At 42.1% G+C, this 24,287-nt stretch overlaps 1 protein-coding gene across 1 annotated transcript; it reads left to right on the forward strand.

Annotated features, from left to right (window-relative positions):
• The first annotated feature begins 4,448 nt into the window (after positions 1 to 4,448).
• On the forward strand, positions 4,449 to 23,362 carry SMIM13 (small integral membrane protein 13). Its single transcript, XM_032462498.1, has 2 exons — positions 4,449 to 5,030; positions 19,168 to 23,362. The coding sequence occupies exons 1-2, from the start codon at positions 4,955 to 4,957 to the stop codon at positions 19,353 to 19,355; spliced, it is 264 nt and encodes an 87-aa protein (XP_032318389.1). The 5' UTR covers positions 4,449 to 4,954; the 3' UTR covers positions 19,356 to 23,362.
• The last annotated feature ends 925 nt before the right edge of the window (positions 23,363 to 24,287 follow it).

Below are 24,287 nucleotides of genomic sequence, written 5' to 3' on the forward strand. Positions count from 1 at the left end.
TGTATTTATGAATATGAACTACTAAGAAGTAATGTAAAACAATCCAAGAAATATCATAAAGTAGGTGCCTAATTATTTGCTAAATGTAGTTTACACTGGTGATTCTCGAGTCTGATTGTTCATCAAAACCTGGAGAACATTAAATAATTACACACCCTCTCTAATGCCCTCCCTGCCCTCCACACACCAGGCATGAAACCCAGGAATCTGATTTTTGGAGCTTCCTGGGTAATTTTGGTATGCAGGTGTGGCTGAGAACCACGGACTTAGAGCAGTCAGGCAAGCGATCAGGAAGCAGGGAGGTCTTATGAAGGAGGAAATTGAACAGACATTGCAGGATAGGTAGGATTGAGGTAGTCAGAAGGGAGACAGCAGAGCATTCTGTACACGGAGGAGCGCAGTCAGTAGAAGGACTCCAGGAATAACTGTGGCTCAGAGGTAAACTCAAGACCTGATTCTTGAAAACCCTTACAAATTTTATCCCTGGACAGTGATCTATGCTAATATAGCAAATGACAAGACATACTGCAGCATGGCTTAGTGGAAAAGATCCTGGACTTTTGAGTCAGGAGACTTGGTTCCTGGCTGTGTGACTTTGTCCCAGTCACTGCATCCTGGATATTTAAGGATGCTTTGTAAAGACTGGAGTTCGTAAAGGACTCTGGGGAGGTGGTTGCACAGTCTTCCCATTTCAGGAAATGGCACTGCCATTCACCTAGAAGCTCAGGTGACAAACCTGGGAGTCATTTTTTAATTTCTTTTCCTCAGTTCCCACATCTAACCCATTAGCTAACCCTGATGATTTTCCTTCCAAAACATATCCCAAATCTCTCCACTTCTCATTGGCTCCATAGATTACTACCCTAAGACACCACCTTTTACTTGGATTACCCAGAGTTTTGGATTCAATAGTTCTGGGTTACAGCCTGAGAACTTGCATCTCTTTTCTTTCTCTTTTTTTTTTTTTTTTTTAAAGCCAGCATTTTATTTGCTTTTTTCTGTTTGTTTTTGGTGGGGAGAAGGTAACTAGGTTTAATTTATTTTTTAGAGGAGGTACTAGCAATTGAACCCAGGACCTTGGCATACTAAACATGTGCTCTACTACTTGAGCCATACCCTCCTCCCCACCCCAGGCCCGGAGAACTTGCATTTCTAACAAGTTTCCAGGTGATGCGGATTTTGCTGGCCTGGAGATCATTCTTTGAGAAACATTGCTTTAGAGCAGTGCTTAACATGGGTGCACATTAGAATCACCCGGCAGCTTTCAAAAACTACTGTACTTGGGACTGACCTCTAGAGATTCTGATTCATTTGGTCTGGCCATTTGTAATTTTTAAATCTCCCTAGTGTTACCTGAAAACTGGGTTCACTGTTGTTGGGTGTCGAGCCAAAAGCACAACTAAGCCAAAGAGCAGGAGAAGATCTGTTACTTGTAGCAAGTAAGGAGAACACTGGGGATCTTTCCCAACGCAGTGTCTCCATGAACAGCAAAACTGGGGAAGTTTTAACCTAAGGGTACATGCATATTCATGAAGGGGCTTGGGCGTGGGCGGTCAACAGAGTCCAAGCTTTAGCTGACTGCTGTCAGGAGCGTCAGAAAAGGTCAGTATCATCATCCTTTAGGTTCCAGTTGATCTGGTGGTTGAAGCTTCAGACTAATTTTTACCATTGAAACAGAACTGGGAGTCTTGACAACTGATATATTATCTTTGCTATTGTTACTTCTCCTGCCTGATCGCAGTCTTTTGTTTCTGCATTCTTTTGTTCCCTTAAGATCATTAATTACTGAGACTTGTTAAAAGGCAAGAATTGTAGCCAGGCTTAGATCACAGAATGGCTTACGCCAAAAATGCATTCTCTTCTGTCTAGAAAGCCGTGCCTAGTTTTTTTCTCTGGGGACTCCAAATCTTATCTGCTTATACTAGGAGATTCAAAATGTTCATCCTAGGGTTGAGAAACACTACCAAGGCTTAAAGGAGTGGCTAAGTTTGTTTGCTTCCTGTGGCTTTGTAAGCAGATCAACCTGAACCTAAGGGAGCAACGATGTTAACCTTTTCCAACCCTCCCGACTTCAATAAACTAGAGCTTGGACTCTAATGACCTCCCAAGCCCAAGCCCCTTCATGAATATGCATGTACCCTTAGCTTAAAACTTCCTCAATTTTGCTGTTGGGGAGATGCTGCTTCGGGGAAAATCTCCAGTGTGCGCCTTACTTGCTGCAAGTAATAAATCCTTCCTTCTCCTACTCTTTGGCTTGGTTGTGAATTTTGACACCCACCAAGAAGTGAACTCATTTTTCAGGTAACAGTTTCCATATTAGCTGCTCCCATTACCTGGTACACTCTTCCTCTAGGTCCTTCCATGGTTGGATCCTTTTTGTCATTATTCAGGTCTCCGGCTAAATGTCACTTCTTCCGGTAGATTTTTCCTGATCCCCTCAATCTAAAGTAACACCTCTATCTTTACCACATTGTCCTGCTTGTTCTCATTCTAGGAATTGGCAGTTTGTGAGATTTCCCTATTTACGCTTACTGCCTGTATCTTCCAACTATGACATAAATGTGTTGAGCATAAACGTCTTTGGCTTATTCACTGCTGTGTCCCCAGCACTTAGGACAGTGCCTGGCATCTATCAGGTATTCAATATATGTGAACGAAAGAGAAGATACAAAGCTTTAAAATGAATTCTTCCAGTACTGTATTCAACTGTTCAGCTGGATTTTAATAAAATGTGTTTTATTTATGCAATAGAATTGAACCATCTATGAAAAAAATTATCAGTGGATTTTTCGGTAAATGTAATTGCACTAGAGTCACTCTTTTCATAGGAACCCTGTATTAAATCTTCTGCAAAGTCATTATCCCTTAATGTATTTTGATATACAGTATTTGTTCATAATACTCCTGCTTAGGGAATACAGCTCACAGAATGGAGCAGCTGGGTATGACCAGGATCTATTTATTTCATCAAGGGATTGTTGCTCAGATTTGGTTTGCTTACTTTTGGAGACAGAGTGTTAGCAAAAACTGGGTTTGCTTCTTGGTGGGAGTCGAGCCAAAATTAACAACCAAGCCAAAGATAGGGAGAAGGAAGGATTTATTACTTACAGCAAGTAAGTAGAACACTGGGGATCTTTCCCAAAGCAGTGTCTCCATAAACAGCAAAACTGGGGAAGTTTTAAGCTAAGGGTACATGCATATTCATGAAGGGGCTTAGGTGGTCAGCAGAGTCCAAGCGTTAGTTGAGTGACATCAAGAGGGTCAGAAAAGGTCACCATTATCCTCCTTTCGGTTGATCTGGTGGTTGAGCCCCCAAAAGGGGTTTAAATTTTGCAAAACAGCTCAAGAAAGTGCTTCAGGCTAAACAGAATTGGGAGTTTACCACTGATTTATTATCTTTGCTATTGTTATTTCTCCTGCTTGACAAGAGTCTTTTGTTCTCTTAAGATTATTATTACTGAAACCTGTTCAAGGGCAAGTGCTGTGGACAGGCTTAGATCACAAAATGGTTTAGAACAACAACAACAACAAAAAGACTTCTGTTATGTCAAGAAACATTTCTTCAAGATCCTCTACCTTATCTGCTTCCAAGATGGCAGGAGAAAGAAATTAGAAGAGCGACAGGAAAACATGAGGATTATACCTGATTCCTTCTAAAAGTCGGCTACACAGTTACCCTCTTTTCTTCTGGGCTTCTTTAACGAATGAATGTAATCTGAATTGAAGAGTCTTAACTTCAGAGTACTTGAGATAATTAAAGCGTCTTGTGTCACAGGGGTTTGTTCAAGCCATTGTGGCCAAGTCTTCAGCTGTGGGTCATGTCACTTGGTCTCAGGGAAGCAGCTGGATTGAATTTACGACTCAGGCAAATTAAGGGCAAAGCAGATGTCCTTAAGTCCCTCGCGGTTCATTTCAGAAATACATTATCTATGAAAACATAGAAGAACATCTGTCACGGGGAAAAAAGGGAGTTTCCATGCCTCTGGCTCCTCTCTTTGGCAGGGACGTTGGTATTTCCTCAAAAGTCCCAAGTATCCAACCTTCGCCCCCAGCAAAGAGGCTAGGTTCACATGTAACCAGTAATTCAGGCAGCTGCCTCCCCTTTCTTCCCTCTTTGTGCTTCGCCAGTCATGGCTTTAAACAAAACGACTTTGTGCGTGGAGTAATGGTTGAACTCACTCTGGCGCTTTGGCACAGCGCAGGAGGGGCAGCCAAGAGCACGGGTTCCGAGAACACAAACCCCTAGTTGGTAGACGGAGGTTGTGGCTTGAGAAAACCAAAGGCAGAGTGGTGAGTGGGAGGGAGAAGCAAAGCAGCTGAGTCGGCGGTGCATTCTGGGAGTTGTAGTCCTTTTGGGGCGGCCTCCTCAGGGCTCCACCGGCTCCGCACTTCAACTCCCAGCCGCTCCCGCGCGCCGGAGGCAGCGAGCTGTGGGAGCGTTAGCTGATGAGCTGCCGCAGGGGGAGGGGGTCTGGGGCGGAGAAGCGCCGCGGCTGCCGCCGGGAGACGTTATCTGCGGTCCGTGGAGACCGAGGGACCCTCGGGCGGGCGACGGCGAGGGCCGTGTGGCCGCCGCGCGTTCCAGTGTTCGCCCTCTCTGCCATCCACAGGCGGGCGGCGTCCGCCATGGAAGCATATCCGGCCGCCGCCGAGGTCTCCGGGCGCCGCGTCCCCGGTTCCCCGGAACGATGAGGGGGTAGGAGCGCCCCGCGTTCCGCCTCCCGCCCGCGCTCCGTGGGCCAGACCGAGAAGGACGGTGGGTCGGCCGGCGGCCGCGGTGCCCGCCCGCGCGCCGTCCCGCCCCGCCCCGCCTCCTGGGGGCTCTGCCGGGGGGCGCCCACCGCCCATGCCGCCCCGGCGCCCCGCCGCGCCCGGCGCCGGCCGCTGAAGCCCCGGACGTGCCCACCGCCCCATTGCCCCGCCGCCCGGAGCCGGCCGCCCTCCGCCACCCAAGATGTGGCACAACGTCGGGCTGACCCTGCTGGTGTTCGTGGCCACGCTGCTGATCGTGCTGCTGCTGATGGTGTGCGGTGAGTGGGGCATCGCCGCGGGGCGGTTACACCGCGCGGTACGCGCTTCGGCTCCACTCGTCTGGCCGTCTTGCTGGTTTTGTGTGTTGAACAAGGGGGAAGAAAAGGGCTTGGGTGGGCAAGCGTTTTAAAATCACTTGTTGTCCGCTTTCTTCTGGGAATGAACTCAGGAAGTGTGCCCCTGACCCGCGGCAGGCCCGCCGGCATCCTGGAGAGGCTAGAACGGGATCCAGGGCTGGGCATCTTGACTCGAGGTTAGACCAGATCTTGCTTCACCCGGCAGCGTCTTGATTGCCGTTCTTACCACAGTCTGCCCAGATTTTAACCTTGGCCTGTATTCGAAGGTGAAATGATTGGTTTCTCCTTTTTCCTTTTCACACGTTCTGACTCGGAGGATAATGAGAGGTTTCATTACCTTCATTTAATCAGGGACAGGGACAGAGCTGGGTTTGAAGCACATGTGAAATTGCTTGTTTATTTCGAGTTCGGGCTTAAACTCAGTATGAAACAGAAATGTTGAGACGAGGCAGAACTTAAAAAACACCGGCTATATTAAACTTCCAGGGTCAGGTAACCTAACTCTTAGTTCTGTAATAATGGTGCTAGTTTGCTGAATTTTTTTCTTTTTCCTTCTTGGAATGAGAGGACTACTTTCTTAAGGTATTAGCGCAATTGTAGATCTTCTTGATTTTTTTTTAATACACAGTAACGGATAACCACAGGTCTCTCAGCAAAGTGGCTGAGCAATTGTGAAAATTTAAGAAGTATTTAGAACCAGATGGTTCAGTTTATTTTTTTTAACAATTAACAATATTGAAGTATAGTTTCAGGTTGATGCAATAATTGGCCAGAATTCAAAATGATATAGGACTTACTCATGATTAATGTACTAAATGCTCAGTATCAGCCATGTTTGGAGAAGATATTTGTGCATATGCATATATATATATACATACGCATGTAGTGTTTATATATGTGTATGTATATTTTAAATTTTCTTGCTTTTACTAACGCACTAGAGTTAAAGCTTCTAACTTACAGCCTTTCTTTTCTGATGATAAAACGATTGGAAAGCCTTTCTCAGTTTCCTGCTTGTGTTGTCAGGATTTGGGGCTAATTGTAGATGTTTAAGATTCTTGAAGTAAGGAAAACCAGATCTTTGTGTTTATTTGGATGTGAGGAAGGAGGCAAACATATGCTTTCGTTTCTAATTTGAAGATGCAGCCCACCTGAGATGGGTCTGTGGCTTGTCAACCATACAACACTGCCAAACTTGCCTTTGGGGCATCAGAATGCCTAATTGCTGCATATATTAGACTTGCTCTCTCAGCTCAGACGCTATTTGACTTAAATGTTACTCACTTTTCTAGAAGTATCCTGCCTTAGGTTTCAGAAAACATTATGAAATGAGAGGAGAGGTGTGATAAGTAAAATAACGCCTTATTTTGATTGGAAGGGTCAAGACTAATAGCTCTGAGAAGTGATCCAAGCACTTTTTTGTCGAGCTAATGATGGGGTAGCTTCATCTTTGACTAGGAGGGGCCCAGGGCTTGGGGGAAGAAGGCTCCCATCAGATTTGAGGGAGAAACCAGGACATTGTATTAGTTTGCTAGATCTGCCGTAACAATATACCACAGACATTAAACAACAGAAATTAATTTTCTTGCAGTCTGGAGGTTAGAAGTTCGAGAACGTGGTGCCAGCAAGGCTGATTTCTTCTAAAACCTCTCTCCTTGGCTTGTAGATGACCGTCTTCACGTGGTTTTTCATCTGTGTGTGTGTCTGTGACCTAATCTTATATATTAGGACACCAGTCATGTTGGATTAGAGGCCTCACCCTTACGAATTTATTTAACCTTAAATAACGCTTTATCGGCCTTGTCTCCAGATACAGTCACGTTGGGGGTTAGAAATCTAAGACACGGGTCTGCCCAAGAAACTCATAGCCTAGTTTATTTTTAGAACTGACCAGCTTGTTCACATAATGAGTTCCTATTTTCAAATTTCAGTTTCCTAAGGAGGTCTTCCTTCTCTTGTCTGTATTGATTGTACTTTCTCATCTTTCATTCATTCTAAAATATTTCCCACTATTCACTGAAGCTGCCCTTGTGAAGGTCAGTAACAAATGGCCTCTATTCCCAAGTCCATGGTCACTTATGAGTTCTAATCATACTTACCCTCATGCTCATTCTGTACAGGTGAGCATTCCGTCCATGAAGCATTTCTCTTAGCTTTTGTGCACTAGACTTTCATGGTGTTTCTTCCTACTGTAGTGGCTAATTACCTTTTCCCGGTTTCTCTTCTCCTAGAATTTAACTTTTTTTAAATCACAAGCTATGCTAGGAAATAAATTTTACGTTATTCACAGTAGGTTCATAAGTATAAATTACATATATCAGTCAGTTTATATATGCATGTCTCTCTACCTGTTACCAGTCATCTTGGAAATAAACGTTTTACAGACAAGTACTTCTTGAGGTGCATGCTGCTTTCTATTATATTTCTATAATAAATTATGTTATAATATAAATATATATTTCTATTTTCCCCTTGCTTCTGTGCTTTCCCTATGGTATCTTATCCAGTCCTAAAGATTTAAATAATAACTATTGACTAAAATTGAAATCTCCAGATCTCACGCCTCTCCTGACCCCAGCTCATGCATCAGACATTTTTTTCTCCGTATCCCTACTTGGAGATCTAATAACCATCTCAAACTAAACACCTTTAATACAGAACTCTTGATTTCTACCACCTGTCTCTCCCTCCCACCTCAGCTGTTATCAGCAGCCAAGGATGTGGGTGTCATCCTTGGTTTTGCCCTTTCCTTTGCCTCTTTTAAGTGTCAACTCCATCTAGAAGTCTCTTCAGTTTTGTCTCACTTTTTTTCTTTCAGTTTAATCGAGATGTAATTGACATACAGCACTGTATAAATAAATTTAAGGTGTACTAGCATACACACTTAACATATGTCATGAAATGATTATCATAGTAAATTTAGTGAACATCCATGATCTCATATAGACAAAATTAAAGAAATAGAAAAAACATTTTTTCTTGTGATGAGAACTCTCAGGATTTACTCTCTTAACGTCTTTCATGTATAAGATACAGTAGTGTTAATTGTATTTATCATGTTATATGTCATATCTCTACTTTCTTACAACTGAAAGGTTGTGCTTTTTGACCACCTTCATCCAACCCCCCTACCTCACCCCATAACCAAAAATCTGATCTCCTTTTCTATGAGTTTATTTTTGAACTATAATTGATCTGCAACACCGTTCGTTCCTATTACAGGATATAGTGATTTGATATTTCTATACATTTCAAAAAGATCACCACGATAAGTCACATCGGTGACTGATAGTTACATCGGTCACCCTACAAAGATAGTACATAATTATTGACTTTATTCCTCACACTAAATTTCATACCTGTGACTCACTCATTTCGCAACTGGAAGTATTTGTACCTCTTAATCTCCCTCACCTATTTCTTTCCTCCCTCCACCCCCTCCCCATGGCAACCACCTGTTTGTTCTCTGTATCTCTGACTCTGTTTCTGTTTAGTTATGTTTGTTTTGTTTTTTAGATTCCACATGCAAGTGAAATCATACAGCATTTTTCTTTCTCTGTCTGACTTAATTGCATTTAGCATTTTACCCTCTAGATCCATCCAAGTTGTTGCAGATGGCAAGCTTTCATTCTCTTATAAGTATAAAAGTAATATTCCATTGTGTGTATATACCTCCATTTATATATCCATTCATTTCCATTTGCATGGAATACCTTTTCCATCTCCTCACCTTCAGTCTATGCTTGTCAATCTTGCCCGCAGTGAGTTGAATCTGTGGAGGTGGAACCCATGGATATGAACCCATGGATACAGAGGGCTGACTGTATTTTACATGTTTGTTTCCCCCAGTTAGAGTGTAAGCTTAGTGCAGGCAGGGACCTTCTTTGGCTTGTTCACTGCTCTATTCCTGGATCCTAGAGACTAGTGCCTGGCATGTAGAAGGCCCTCGTATTTGAAGAAGGAACAAAGATTCTTCAATATAGATTATTAAATTCCCATTACAAATACCGTCTAAAGTGTGGTACAAACCAGGGTCGTCTCAGGATGGATAACCCTTGTATTACTCAATGACATATGCTTAGCGAACTCTAATGTTCAGCTGCTGTAGTGGAGATACGAGTGTCCAAAAGTTAATAAAGCTTAATCCCTGCTTTTGAGGGCCATGTGCTGCAGTGTGGAAGACAGTCACACAAGGTACCTAGTAAAACCTAGGCCTCTGAGCTCCAGTTTCACTTATAAGGCTCTGCTCCTTTCTCTGGTTGTTTCCTAGAGCTCAGAATCCTTCCCCAGAACAACTGCTTGTTTTCAGTGTGTGCGCAACACCCAAGGTATTTACCTTCCTCATTCATTCCCAGTCACTTGGCCATAGGTCATACACCCATTCATTCTCCAAGTATTTGAGCATCTCTTGTAAACGTCATTCTGAGACACAAAGATAACCAAAGCCTGGTTCTATCACTAAATCACAAATTCTGGAAGTTGATACAACTTGGTTACTACTTTCAACAAGTGGCAAGAGTCTTAAGAAATGGTCCAGTAATGTAGGTACACTGTACTTTTATGTCAACTTGGGTGATACCCTGATATCACCTTCCTTTCAAGCAGAAACAAGCCTTTTCTTTTCCAAGAGCAGTCAGCAGTCACTGAGTTCATCTCCACGGGACAATAAAAATATATTTTTTATTTGGTCTTTGGGCCTCTGGTGCACAGCTCCCCAAACCCTTGGCATTTCCTGAGTCATAGGTGCATCTTTTGTTGTTGTAGCAAGCCTCTTCGGACCAAGCCCGAGTCTGTGCTAATGAAGCACTCAGGGTGGGGCCCCTAAATAGTTTCAGGATAGGGGATGGTCATCAAAAGGACCAAACATATGATTAGAGGGTGGGAAGTTTCAGCTCCACCCCTTGACCTCCTGGGAGGGAGGGGGCCTGGAGACTGGGTTATAAAAACTCTTCTACAGTGAGTATCGTGGCATCTCAAACTTAGCATATCTAAAACCACATTCTTGAGCATACTTTTCCTGCAGCCTTCTCTATCTCAGTCAATTGCTGGGAGGCCCCGCTGACCTCTCTGCCGGCCTCCCACACAGATGCCCCTTTTTCCTTACTCTGGTATCTTTTTCCTATAGTTCACTATCATTGGACAAATATGTCACAGTAAGGGTGGTATTTGGGACATAGTAAGGGCTCGACAAGTATTTGAATGAGGAGATAGACGATGACTTTTCAGCCCTTGAGGAGCTGGTTAGGATGAGGTTATAGATGGGGCAGAATGCACCAGATTGAGGCACTTCATATGCATCCTTTGCAGAGTTTATGCTTTCTTCTGGGCAATGGGGAGCTACCTAAGAGTTTTTGGCAGTTACTTAGAGTCTCATAGACCTCTCTAGCTGAAGTGTATGGAGACTGGGAGGCTAGAAGCAATGAAACCAGTTAGGAGGTTAATGTTAAGGGGTGATGAAAGTCTGAACTGAGGCAGCAAGTAGGGGCTGGGAGTGGTGGCGGCCTTCTGCTTGGAGGGTGACCCGGCAACAGGGACACCACTGTTGTCTGCTCCACCTGCCTCTGTCTAAGGGGCATTTGAGATCTGAAGCCTTTACGTGCTAGGAGGTGATCGGTGTGGGCCCACATGAGGCAAGGGCAGTAGTTATTTGTCTGGTGTGCAGGCCCTCCCTTCTCCAGAGGTTGGCTTGGTTGTGCCCCGAGTTCCCCCTGATTCAGCAGGCTGTGGGCCGACTGAAGTGTGCCAGGACCCAGTCCAGGTTCCCGCTGGCCTAACAAGGTCTGGGTGCAAGTGAAAGTGAACTTGGACCCCGGCTGATCCAGCTTTAAAGATACCAGCACGGCCACTTATTAGCTAAGCGACTTGAGCGGGGTGCTCAGCCTCTCTCATTTTAGCCAGGACGTGACTTCGTAAGTCTTAGAATCTGGGGATACTGAGGAGCGACTGTGTTTCTGCTTATCTGTCCCACATTAAGGCTCAGGTGACTAAATATGAATTAACTAGTGTTTGAAAGATGGAATTTCAAAGATTAAATCTGGTTTTAGACGTTTAAACTATCCATGGTTTAATATGGTTTTACTTAGGATAATGATAAAATAAGGTAAAACGTACAGGTCACAGAAAGTGCATGGTTTTTCCGCTGTGTGTCTTAGTTTTTGCATCCGTTACGGTGTTGCAGGGAAGGGGCGAGAGCAGACCTTCCCTGATCTTCTGGATCATTTAGTCGTTAACCACTGAGTATAATGGTAGCTGAAGGCTTTTTGTAGACATTCGTTATCAGGTTGAAGAAAAGTTCCCTTCTATGCCTACTTTGCTGAGATTTTTTTTAAAAATCAGAAATGGATGTTGGACTTTTTTTTTTTTTTCCCGTAATGCCTTTTCTGTATCTGTTGAGATGATCAGGTGGTTTTTAAGTCTGTTACTGTGATGAGTTACATTGAGTTCTGAGGGTTAAGGCAGCGCTACAATTCCTCATAGATTCCTCCCTTGTTTGTGATGCGTTATCTTTTTATAGGTCGCAGGGTTTACCTGCTAAATACTTAAGGTCTTGTATTTACATTCATGAGGAATATTTTTAGTTTTGTTAAGTGCCTTTGTCTAGTTTTGTCGTGTAGATCTCATCAAATGATTTGGAGAAAGTTCCTTTCTTTTATTTTTTGGAAGAGTTTTCATGAACTAGTATATTAGTTTTCTATCGCTGCTTTAACAAATTACCATGCACTTAGCAACTTAAAACAACATGCAATTATCAGCTCACAGTTTCTGTGGGCCAGGGTCTTGGTACTGCTTAGCTGGGGTCCTCTGCTCGGCATCTCACAAGGCTGCAGGTGGGGTGTTGGCCTGGCTATGTGTTGGCAGAATTCAGTTCCTTATGACTGTAGAGTCATGACAGCTTGCTTCTTCAAGCCAGCAGGAGAATCTCTCTGACACCAGGGAAGGTTCTGGTCTGTTTAAAAACCTTTCCCTTAATTGCGTTAGGCCTGACTAGGATAATTTCTCTTTTGAGTAACTAAAAGTCAACCAGTTGAGACTTTAATTACATCTGCAGAATCCCTTTACCCTTATCATGTAACATAACCAAGTAAGGAGAGTAACTACCCTATCACCTTTGCTGTATGGTCTGTTGGTTGGAGTCAATGTCACAAGTTCTGCCCCCACTCAAGGGGAGAGGTCACACAAGGGTGGCTTGACTGACTCCTTGAGGTTACTTACTAGGGTGTGTCTGCCACAGTTGGTATGCTTTCTTAAATGTTTGGTGGAATTAATTTGGGCCGGGACTTTTCTTTCGGGGAAAGTTTTTAACCGCAAATTTAGTATCTTTCATTTGGGCTAGTATTGGGCTATTCCGGTTATTTCTTCTTGAGTGAGCTTTTGTAATAGTTTTGTGTCTTTCAAGCACTGTGTTTATTTAATCTGAATTGTATAATTCACAAGAATAAAGTTAAAAATATTCTCTCACCATTTACTATCTGTAGAATCTGTGGCGATGTCTTTTTTTTTTGGTATATATATTTTTATTGAAGTATAGTCAGTTTACAATGTTGTGTCAATTTCTGGTGTACAGCACAATGCTTCCGTCATACATGAACATACATATATTAGTTTTCATATTCTTTTTCACCATAAGTTACAGAATATTGAATGTAGCTCCCTGTGCTATATACAGTATGAACTTGTTGTTTATTTTATGTATATATTAGTATCTGCAAATCTCAAACTCCCAGGTTTCTCTTTCATTCTTGATACTGTTTGTGTCCTTTCTCTTGTTTATGATCAGTCTGGCTAGAGGTTTATAAATTTTATTGATCTTTTCAAAGAATCTAGTTTCTGGTTTTATTGATATTTTTCTCTATTTGTCTTTATTTTATTTCACTGATTTATGTTTATATCTTTATTTTCTACTTATTTTGATTTTTATTTGCACTTCTAGTTTATGAAGAAAGCTTAGACTATTGATTTTAGACCTTTCTTATATTTTAAAAAATAGGTATTTAACGATATAAATTTCTTTCCAGGTATTGCTTTTGAATTTTTTTTAAACTTTATTTGGTTCAAAAATTTTTCAGTTTAAAATATTTTTTAGTTTCACTTGTGATTTCTCCTTTTGAACCATGAATTATTTAGAACATTATTATTATTGCCTCAAGTTACTTTATCAATTTGTAGTTTGATTTTCTTATGTTAAGGAAATGTATTTTGTATAATAAAATTTAAGAAGGTTTATACTTAATGAGACTAATTAATGGTCTGTTTTGGTGAATGTTCCACATATACTTGAAAAGAATGTTTATTCTACTGTTACTGAGTGGAATGTTCTGGACGTGTCAGGTCAGCTTGGTTGATAACATTGTTCAGTGTCTTTGCGAAAGGGTACCCAGCAGTTCTGTTTATCAGCTACTCTGTTATCTAGTAGGAATCTTAAGAGCCCTGAAATGGATCAATTGGTGAAATTTATTAAACCTTTAAATTTATGGTACTTTTTTGGTGTGTGTTGGAGGTGAGGGTTGGAGGATGGAGGCTGAATGGTTTCCTTGGAGTGTCTACTCTCGCCAGGTACTGTTCTAAGACATAGAGGACATAGTAGAAAACATAGATAAACCATACATTTTACTTCCTTAAGAACTTGTGTCTTAGGGGACGGCTTTATACAGTGAAGGATGGATGTGAGCATGAAGTGCTAAAGCAGCCATCCAAGAAAGTGCTGCACTGAAGAGATGCTGTAGTAGAAAGACGTAAAAATTACACGTTCATGATGCTTAAAGATCTCAGTGACAGGTGGTGGCAACCTCTTGTCTGTGGAGTTTGCCCTGGAGAGGAAGAGACTGGAGTCTAAGAGATAGTAACAGTGGCTAACATTTGATGAGTGTTTATGAGCCAGGCATTTTTTTTTTTAGCAATGTACACGTATTTTTATTACCACGTTGAATCTTGGAGGGTGGGGACTTATCTCCATTCATGGAAGAGGAAACTGAGGCAGATAAAAGTTAACCTGTCCAAGTATCAAGCAGGTTGCTGCGTCAGAATTTATGGCCGAGCAATGTGGCTCGAGCATGCCTCTGAGATATAAGAACTTGTTGTGGTCCAGTTGACAGATCGGAAAGGTTTGTCGTAGGATGGAGAATGGCACCGGGAGTGTGAGGAAGGGAACAGATGGGAGCGGGCTTGTTGAGGTTGAGTCTGTAGCACTGGAGTAAAGTGGGGGAGGGCCAGCATGCTGAAGCACGCTCCTTCCCACCTGGGGGACGGGAGAGGATACAGTACTCATTGCAGAAATATGGAAGTCATAAGAGGGAGCTGTTGGGCATATATACTTTTTAAAGGTGTTTTCAAGCCAACCAGGTAGAGATTCCTTCCTGGGGATTAAGAAAGGTAGAAAGTATAGATGAAAAATGTGGCCATCGTCTGTAATAGATGGATCTGTTGGAATATTGTGATCACCAAAAGGAAAAGAAAATGGAGAAGAGGAGAGGTTTTGAAAAAGGAACTTTAAAAATGTCAGTGTTTATTGGAGGCAGAGTTTTGGATGTGGAGGTATTACAGTTCAACAGTGGGTTAATTCAGCGATGGCTTCTCCCGGGGCCTGTCTGCTGGCGTTGCCCTGTGTGTCTTTACAAAAGGGATGTGCGGTAGAAGGCGCTTTGAGGTTCTGTTTCACTTTGCCTACGTCTTGGCCGTGGACATATAATCTTAGAAGTTGGCCTTAGCTGCCTTCAGTATAAAAGGAAAATAAGGTTATAAGATTCAGAATGGAAAAGAGCTTCATACAAATTGAGGTTGGTTTTGAGCCAGTCTGTTAACCATGGCTTAGATGGCACCGTGAAGGTAGGATTATGTTAGCATATTGGAGTGACTGCACAAAGAAGAACTTTTGGTTATACTGCACCTGGCTTTTGAACTAAAAGGATCTTAGATAGTGAAATGAAGTTCTCATTCCCTAGACAGTGTTTTGTGTTTTAGCCATACTTTCACTGTGAAAATATGGGAAATTTGATAACATTTTAAAATACATTGCTGTTTTGCCGAGCTAGCCGTCTTCAATGGTTATGAGTCACTTGGAGCCTTTGTTTTCTTATCTAGAAAATGAGATAATGACTCCTAGTCCCTGATTCAGAGGGCTAATGGGAGGGTTAAATGAGATATTGAATGTAAAAGCACTTTGTGAACTGAGGACTCTAGGATTACAGCTGGCCCCCGGGTGTGTGGCGTGTTGATGGTGACTGGTCGTCATTCAGGTTCACCTGCCTCTGCTGCCCTTCTGCCAGCACCTTTAGCTTGCGTAGACAAACAATATACAGTGTGTTTCATGAAATCCATCCTTTGAACTAATGCTTAGTTACCGGCATACGCAAGTTGAATGTCCTTTGCTTATCCCAGGATACACAGGGCAGCCAGATTTTCCGACACGCAGTGCTTACTTGTGTGAAGCCGGAGCAAGGCACAGACTTGCCTTTTAAACTATGAAAAACCACAGCACTTGTCTTAACAGTCAGTGTAAATTTCTGACTCTAAGTACACACAATTGTGGACAGTCCTTCTCCCCACTTCCAGCCTCCTGTCTGCTCTCCCTCCTTCCCATTTTTCTCTTTCAAGCCCAGGACAAGGCACAAGACACACACTCCCTAGAGTAAGAGTAGGTAAGGCGTTTCTGGTGTCTGCGTATCGGGTTTGGGGGGAGGACGTGTGTGAGCCGTACGCGATACTTCCCGAAGAGGTCCTGTGGGCGTGCAGGGAGGGGGGTAGGTCCCTTTCAGTCAGAGATAGCTCAAGTTTTAGTGGTTATCCTTGCTCCACTCCTGCTCTACCCCAAAGACACAAACCAATCAAAGGTTTTGGTCAGACTTTGTCTAATAAAAGAATTGCCTGCCCAGCTCACGGGTGGTTTTTGTGGGAGTGACTCCTGTAGTGAAGACCTTCCTCCAGGAGCCTACTGCCTAAGAAATGCAGAGGCGACATCTTTGTAGGAGCTCTTTCTCCTGCCCTGTGCACAACCCTCCACCTCAAAAATCAGCCCTGAACTCTCACGGGTGGCCCCACAGCCATGTTCACTGCACCTGCTGCCCCAGGTGATGCACACTGGCCTTGGGCTGACGCTTGACCCAGGTTGGGACAGAGATTCTAGGCTGTTTTTTGAAGATAACCATGAAATCATAGAAAGCTGGGGAGGAGCAACTACGTGCAAGAGAAGCCTAGAAGGCCATGAGACAAGGGTGCAGAGAGAAGCAGGTAATGCCGAGAGAGTGACCTCAGGTCACCAGGGCCGCCTCCTAGTCCTCGCCCCTCGTGTCATGTGCTCTGTGAGCCTCTCCTGTAAGCGGGTAACAAACTCCCCCTTTCTGCTTAAGCTTAGTCTTAGGGTTTCAGTTACTCAAATTAGAAGTTGCTTTGTTAAAATAGCAGGGGATGAACTATGTATATGACTTTCGATTTTGTACCGTATTTATCATAAGATCAGTAGAAGTAAAACTCTATAGATGAATAGGTGGGGCCCTGTGAGTCACCTGCAGGAATGTGACATATACGGGAAGTACATGACAAGACAGTTTATACTGAATAACAGTTTGGCCATTAAACATGTGCAAAACACGTCCTCATGTTACCTGTCCCAAAATTAGAAAGAAAAAAAAAAGTTAGCTAACTTTGTTTCCACATCTGTGAACGCAGCCGGTGAGTGTTAGCAGCTGTATCTGGCATTGTCATCTCTCTCTTCGTTTCTTCTTTGCTAAGTCATGCTTTCCCTGCTTTGTACCCACTGGGGTTTTTAATAATGTCTCTTTTCCCAAAATGTCCTGTGTAGTTGTTTTTCCCTTCAAACTGCTTGGTGTTTTTAGTGTCGTCCCATATTCAGACTGTTAACACTCGTTGATAAACCTCAGCTGTAGAAGGAGCAGGAGCTCTCACCAGTTCCAAGTACCGGTGATGCAGAGACGCCCCTGCCCCGCGCCCTACTCCCGTCTCCCCGGAATTACAGCTGCGTAAGAACTTGGTCATCTGACTGCGGGAATAACGTGTCGAACCTCCCTGAATTTGGTGACTACCACTGCGGTTCTTGTCACCACTACAGTTTCCCTCTTCATTTTGCATTCCCACCCTCTCATGACAGTAGCCGTTGTGAAAAACCAAGCACGGGGGATATTTGTCCTCTGGGCTGTGCGGCACGTGAGCTCCATATCTATATTAGGGGGATTCTCTGCCTCACGGTTTTTGGGGAGAAGCAGTGTCACCTACCACACATGCCTCCGCCTCCAGCCCTCACACATCTTACACCCGGGCAGAGTGGGGAAGAGTAAGCAGACTTTTCAAGTTTGCTTATCTGCAGATTTGGGGCGTAAAAATGGAAGAGGTGTGAAGTCGAGTGCTTTAGCTGTGGGAGGGGAGGGGAGGTGGTGGCTGTAACTTGCTACTCCAAACTCTGGAGTTTTCCATTTGGCCACCACATTCGGAATTTTGACTTCAGATTGAATTCCTTACACTGTTTGGTTGCTGGCAATTTTTTTAAAATCTTTTTTTGGATCTGTTTTATTAAAATTGGAGAAGACAGAGTTTGCAATCTAACTGAATGTCCTTATTAAATCTCCCCAAACTGACTGCTGAAGCAGTCTTGAGTTCCTTATTTTGTAGATTCTGTGCTGGGAGACTTTGCTTTCTCTTAAGCATCCCAAGGACACTAGTGTTTTTTGGTGGGAACCGCACTGGTGACAGCCCTTCACTATAGTCTATTTTCAGTCAAAGGACTTCAGTAGCCTCCCTTGAGTTTTCTAAATTTACGGTCATTTTATACCAAGTAGCCATCGTTGGAACCTTTGACCTTTATGAGGTCAAGACTACCATCATCTCGTTTATGATTCCCTGATGGTAAGTTCACCTCCATAATCTCTTCAGCACAGTACCTTGGGAAAATAAGTTCTTTTAACTTTTAGGCTGAATTCTCAAAAGTAACCTAAGAGTTAGGAGTTTTCCTTAGTATCTGTTTAAAATCAACTGGGCTTATTAACTTAGGCCAATTCATGGCATTGTGGTATTTAAAATATCTACATCTACAGAATAATCACAATTTACTCACCAGTTTCTGACTTGTTTTTCTCCTGATTTTTCTGATCATCAAAACCATGTATGTCCATTATGGAAAAATTGATACGCACAGAGAAATATGCAAAAAAAGTGTAGGTCCCCACGTTGATCTGCAGAGTCAGTACATTCCCTATCAAAATGATAGCTGCGGTTTTGTTTTTTTTTTTGCCAAAATTGACAAGATAATTATAAAATGCACATAGGACTGTAAGGAACTCAAAATAGCCAAAACAGTCTTGAAAAGAACAAAGTTGGTGAACTTAACACTCTTGATTTAAAACTTAATACAAAGCTGCTGTAATCAAGATGTGGTGTGGCACGAGGACAGACAGACCAGGGAATAGAATTGAGAGTCCAGAAATAAAAACATTTATGATCACTTGATTTTTGACAAAGATGCCAAGACAATTTAATAGAGGGAAGAACCATCTTTTCAACAAATAGTTCTGGAACAGCTTGGTATCCAAAAGAAATAATTTGAGTCTCTCTCTCTCACAAAGAGTTAACTAAAATGGACCAAAGACCTACGTGTAGGAGCTAAAACTGAAACTCTTAGAAGAATGCATAGGCTTAAATCTTCATGGCCTTGTGTTAGTGTTTCTCTAGATATGACATGAAAAGCACAAGCAACCAAAGAAGAAACAAGATAAATTGGATTTCATAAAAAGAAAAATGACAAATTAGGCTCTATCATAATTAAAAACTTTTGTACTTCAAAGAACATTCATAAGACTGTGAAAAGACAGCCCACAGAATGGGAAAAGATGTTTGCAAATCATACATTGGTAAGCACCTAGTATCAAGAGTATATAAAGAAGAAAAAAACAAAACAAACAAAAAAAGAACATATAAAGAACTCTTATGTAATCACATATATATTTAAATTATGCTACTGTTTTGTCATATAACTCCTCCATGCATGATTAACTGAAATGCTCTCAATTGATAATCCCGTGTGTAATTTTTCTTAATATTTGTTGTCTCTTTTTAGGTTGGTATTTTGTTTGGCATCTTTTTTTATCAAAATTCAAGTTTCTTCGGGAACTGGTGGGAGACACAGGATCCCAGGAGGGAGATCATGAACCTTCAGGGTCTGAAACGGAAGAAGATGCTTTATCGTCTCCACACAGGATCAGATCTGCTCGCCAGAGGAGGGCACCTGCTGACGAGGGCCACTGACCCCAGCCGTGGTCCTGTGTTAGTTCCTGACGAAAGGCACTGGGAGTTTCTCTTTTTAATGACCTGGCTTTGCAATTTGCTAAAAGTTTGAAGGACATTTTTTCTTGGATTTTAAGTCCAATTCAAAAAAAGATTTACATGTAAGCCATATGAAAATAAAGGGAATTAAACCAAATCGGACCATTGCCAATTTCATCATAAAGATAATATCCTGATTGTATACTTCTGCGCCTGCACTTGCTCTGGCACTTATTTTCTCGCACTGGTGTTAATCTGGTAAACAGAACAGGCTTGAACAACCATATTTTGTTAGTTCTGTGCTGTGCCCCTCCCCCCCTTTTTCCTTTGTCTGAAATTGGGACGCGCCTCTCGACCACCGCCAGCCAGGCAGCAGTCACGACGCGGTTCTCCTCGCCTGCGCGTGTGTGAGCTTGCCACGGCGTCATTGCTGTAGTGTTGATGTCGCATGTGTTGGGTTTAATTGACTTTTAAAAATGTCTTCAAAAAGATTACACTATGACTCAGCACTGAAACGAAAAGTTACCTTGTATGCAGAAAAGCATGGGAACAGGGCAGCTGGGTACACGTGTGACATCAGTGAAGCAAATATCCGTCGCTGGAGGAGTGACCGAAATTCCATATTTTCTTGTAAAGCAACGACAAAGTGCTTTACGGGACCTAAGAAAGGAAGATACCCACAGGCAGGCGAAGAGGTACTGCATTCTGTCAGGGAGACACGAGCCAAAGGACTGCCGATCACACGCCAAGCAGCGCAGCTGAAGGCGGGAGAAATTGCCAAAACCCTCGGAATAGATGAAGCAAAATTCTGAGCAATGAGAGGCTGGTATGATCGACTCATGCTTCAAGCAGGACTGTCGTTAAGGCGTCAAACATCGTTTTGGCCAAAGCTTCCTGCTGACATTCAGCAGAAGGCGTGGCAGAGCACTGTTGTAAGAGGTGACACCAAGGGTGCTGTGATCTGGAGGAGTGCAGACATCCGTGGCTGTGGTCTGAGTGATTCAGAAGTTATAATTTTACAACTTAACCAGCTTCTTTCATACACTTTCTTGACGTATGCACAAGACTGACGTGATCAAAATCCGCTTAACTCTGAAAGCTCTGTTTCAGTAAATATAGAATAAACATTCTACAGGCTACAAAGGCATTGGGTCATAGTTTAATTGCCTGTGTTTTTTCTTAGACATATGGTGCATCTTACAATTGATGGTATCTTAGGTTAGACCCCCAAAATAGTCTGTAAATTTATTTTTCTTTCTAGGAGAGCAGTAATTTATTGGGGAACTCAGTTCTGATTCTTATAATGTTAAAATAGTTATCCTCTGTGAGATAACATTTTGGGGGCACCCTATTCAGGACTGTAGAGTAGGAATTTGGGAATCCAGGAGCTGTCTTCTACTTGAAGAAGAGAAAGATTGGTCACTCCTTTTGTACAGGGGGACTTCATGCCCAAGGCATGTGTTGTGGAGGAAATACTTCACAGACAGTTCCGTGACAAGGCCTCAGAGGTACTGGGTACTGAGGGAAAAAATAAAAGAGTGGGTGAAAATGCCTGCTTTACTATAAAGTGATTCTTGCCAGATTCCCATGTTTGTCTTCGCTGAACTTTGGACTGGGCGTTTACTGGGAAAGAACCTTCCTGTTTAGTGTCACCTGCTTTATACAAGAACGAATGGCAAAGCCAGCTGATTTTATTCATCCAAGTTCTTTTTATGTTTTAAACCTTTGTTTCTCAAGAACTAGTCATTACGGAATATCACCTCTATGATAAGTTGGTGTGTGATTTTGTTCAATACCTCATACTCCACGCCGATGGTTTTGTCTGTTGATTAACCGTTCACTTTCTCTGCCCCAAGGTGATGGACACCTCTGGTGTCATTGTAGCCCTTTGGATGCATTAAAAGGGAATTTATATATAGGATATGACTTTACTTTTAAATATTTGCTGGGGGAGGTCCCCGGCAGCTGAGAGAGGGGCAGTCTTTCTGTCTTCGTTCTCTTACTGGATGCAGTTTTCTGTTTTTATGTGATTATACTGATTAACAGAACAGTGACACAAGTTTCAAGCATCAATTTTGATGCTTCGTACTAGTTAAATATCACATGAAAATGCTCATCAGTTAGAAGAAAAAATGTTTCTGTGTACTGGGAGGATATTTGAATTAGATCTTTCGTAGTCAGAAATTTTGAGCCGTGGAGCCCGCTTTGTAGTGGATGTCTTAGGTTTAGATAAACTAAGCAGGCCAGTGAACCTCCTACTGTGTCAGTATTGAAAATGATGGTTGATATAACCTCCCAAGTCTACAAGGGTCATCTACAAATTAATCCATGTAAAGGTGTACATGTTGGCATTATTTATGAATATTTATGCTTCATGGATGTCTTTTTAAATAGTATTTTAAGGAATGTTCTGCTTAACTTGCTTGGGAAATATACCCAGAGCATATTAATAGCTTACACTATACCGTGTTTTAACTCTTAGAAAAGTAGAAATAAATCACTGATGGCCAATCTGAAAATTTTACTGACTTTGTTTAAAGTGTTTTTCCGCCCTGCACTCCTCTTCCTCCAGTACCCTCACATAGTGCATATTTCTGAGGCCAGTAAGAGAGGCAAGAGAAATGGTTGTTAACACAAATACTTGTGTGGTAGCGTTTCTGTTCTTTTTCCTGTTGCAGTGCTTTTGTAGCTGACCTTATCAGAACTCGGCATAAGTGCATTTTCAGTTTCTTAGTAGGAGGTGGTCCAGCCTGTGGTTTATTTGAAAGCTTAGAAGGTTCTCAGCATTAAAAACACAAGTATTAGTCTTGTCTGAGTACTCGCAAATGTGATGGTGATGGTGATCAAGGATGCCGTCTTTTGAGGATTAATTCTAATTAATCTGGTGGGTGCTTTTATTTCCTTCCCAACCAACCGTTTCCAAATCTTTTTCTTCTTTTGCCTTTTGTGAAACTTGCCTGTGTCAGATTTATTGGTAGCATTGCTCTGATTTCAAGGCCAAAAACACTAAATATTTGTGTGGCACTGTTAAATAAGTTTTTTGATATTTACATAAAGCTAAAAACAGAATTCATCCAGTGGATTTTGTAGTGATGTTTTCATGGTGGAAACATAAATATGTCGTTCTGTGGTGGATAGCCAATTTTCCAGGCATGCTGACCCATTTCTTTAGATGCTATCAGATTTAAAAACAGCTTCAAATTATTTTGCTGGAAGTTGGGAATATCTTAAGGAATGGTTTCATAAAGTAGGGCATTTTAAACCAAAATGTGTTGAAAGATTGGAAAGTAGTGCATTTTTACTTAATTTTTGAAATTATTTCAAGTTAACAATACAGTGTTATTAAAGTCAGTTTTTCTTAAAAGGTATGTTTTAATGTAACATGTAACCAACGTAACTTTAGCTTTTGACTGGTAAGCTTCCAGTGCTTTTATATTTCAGGTTGACTTTAAAAAGCCAATGAGCAGTTTTCAAAGGTTATGGATTCCTAAGCAAATAATGGGGATAGTATTTTGTTATGGAGTCTAGAATTAAAGCACCTTGTATTGTCTGCTTTTAAAGTATTCTATAGTTTTTAACTTAAAGCCTAAAGAGAACATTTTATCTTATATTAATAAAAATTACCTTTTCCATTTGTTACTATACACCTGCTGCCTGTTTTATGACCAGTGTTTACCCTCCAAGTCAGTTCTATGCATAACCGTTCACCAAATACTGCTGCTCTGGTTTCTTAAAGGAAACATTCTGTGCTATGCTATGATGTTTTGTCACCTCGCTGCTTGACAAATAGGTTTATAAGGAGTTAGAACTATGTGTGTTAATAGTACTTTTCTATAACCAGATGTAAAATTAGAGATGAATGTATGTACATGATTATTCACTGTTACTGTTTTAAAACTGGTCAACACTATATCTAAAGCTTCTGTGGTTTGTGTGATGTTTTAACTTTCACTCTAAACTGCACAGAATAAATGAAAATGAAAACAGAAGTTGTGTATGTTTCATTGATAAAATATAAGAAGTATGAAGGGTACCTTGGACATGAGGGATTTGAACACAGCCATTTCTCCCAGCGGTTCACTCTTCACCTCGATTGTCAAACTCTAAACATCTGTAAGAATTGAGACAAGATAGCAGTGTTCCTAGTGCCATGAAAGTAACTGACTTGGAACCTAAGGTCATATATCATTCGAGCTAATTTACACTTACCGTCTTTAGCCTTTTTTCTTCTCATACTTTATCCAGTACCTTCAAGATTGTTTTGATAATCTGTTTACCCTAGATCATGTCGCACATTTTGTTAGTATGAACCACCAGGAAGACTGAGTGAGGGAATCTGCCCAAAGCCCAGTAAAAAGATCAAGGGATGCCTTTGAAACCCACTTGAGATAGGAGACCATCAATTGCAGTGGCTGGGTGCCAGGTTTTGATTTTTCTTCAGCAGTGCTCAGATGCCAAGAATGTGAAATGGAAAAAGTGGACTATGCCAGGGTCAGGCTTTGTAAGGTCGGAATGTCTAAAGGGCACAGCCATTCACGAGTGCTGGAGACTGGCCCTGGGATTTGGGCTCAGTTGTAAGAGAAGTCAGATCAGTCAGGCAGTGATAAATCAGGTGAATGGGAAGGATGGAGATTGAAGAGAATTAAATGAGTATGACGTGTGTAATGGATAGAATAGGAAGTTGGGGGCGGGGGGCGAGACCAAGATTTTAGAGGGGATGCAACCATAGAAAAGGAGAACCTGAGAACTGGGGCGTGTTCTAGGGGATCGTGTGGACTATCCGAGGGGCCGCTAATACTTTGGAATGATGGCTGGAGTTGGGATGGAAAAGATGACCATGACCTGGGGACTAGGTCGGGGACTTGGAAGACTGATCTCTTAAGGTCTGGGATGTCAGGTGACCCTTAAAAGGAG

Source organism: Camelus ferus, chromosome 20 (assembly GCF_009834535.1).
Source record: "Camelus ferus isolate YT-003-E chromosome 20, BCGSAC_Cfer_1.0, whole genome shotgun sequence".
Taxonomy (NCBI): domain Eukaryota; kingdom Metazoa; phylum Chordata; class Mammalia; order Artiodactyla; family Camelidae; genus Camelus; species Camelus ferus.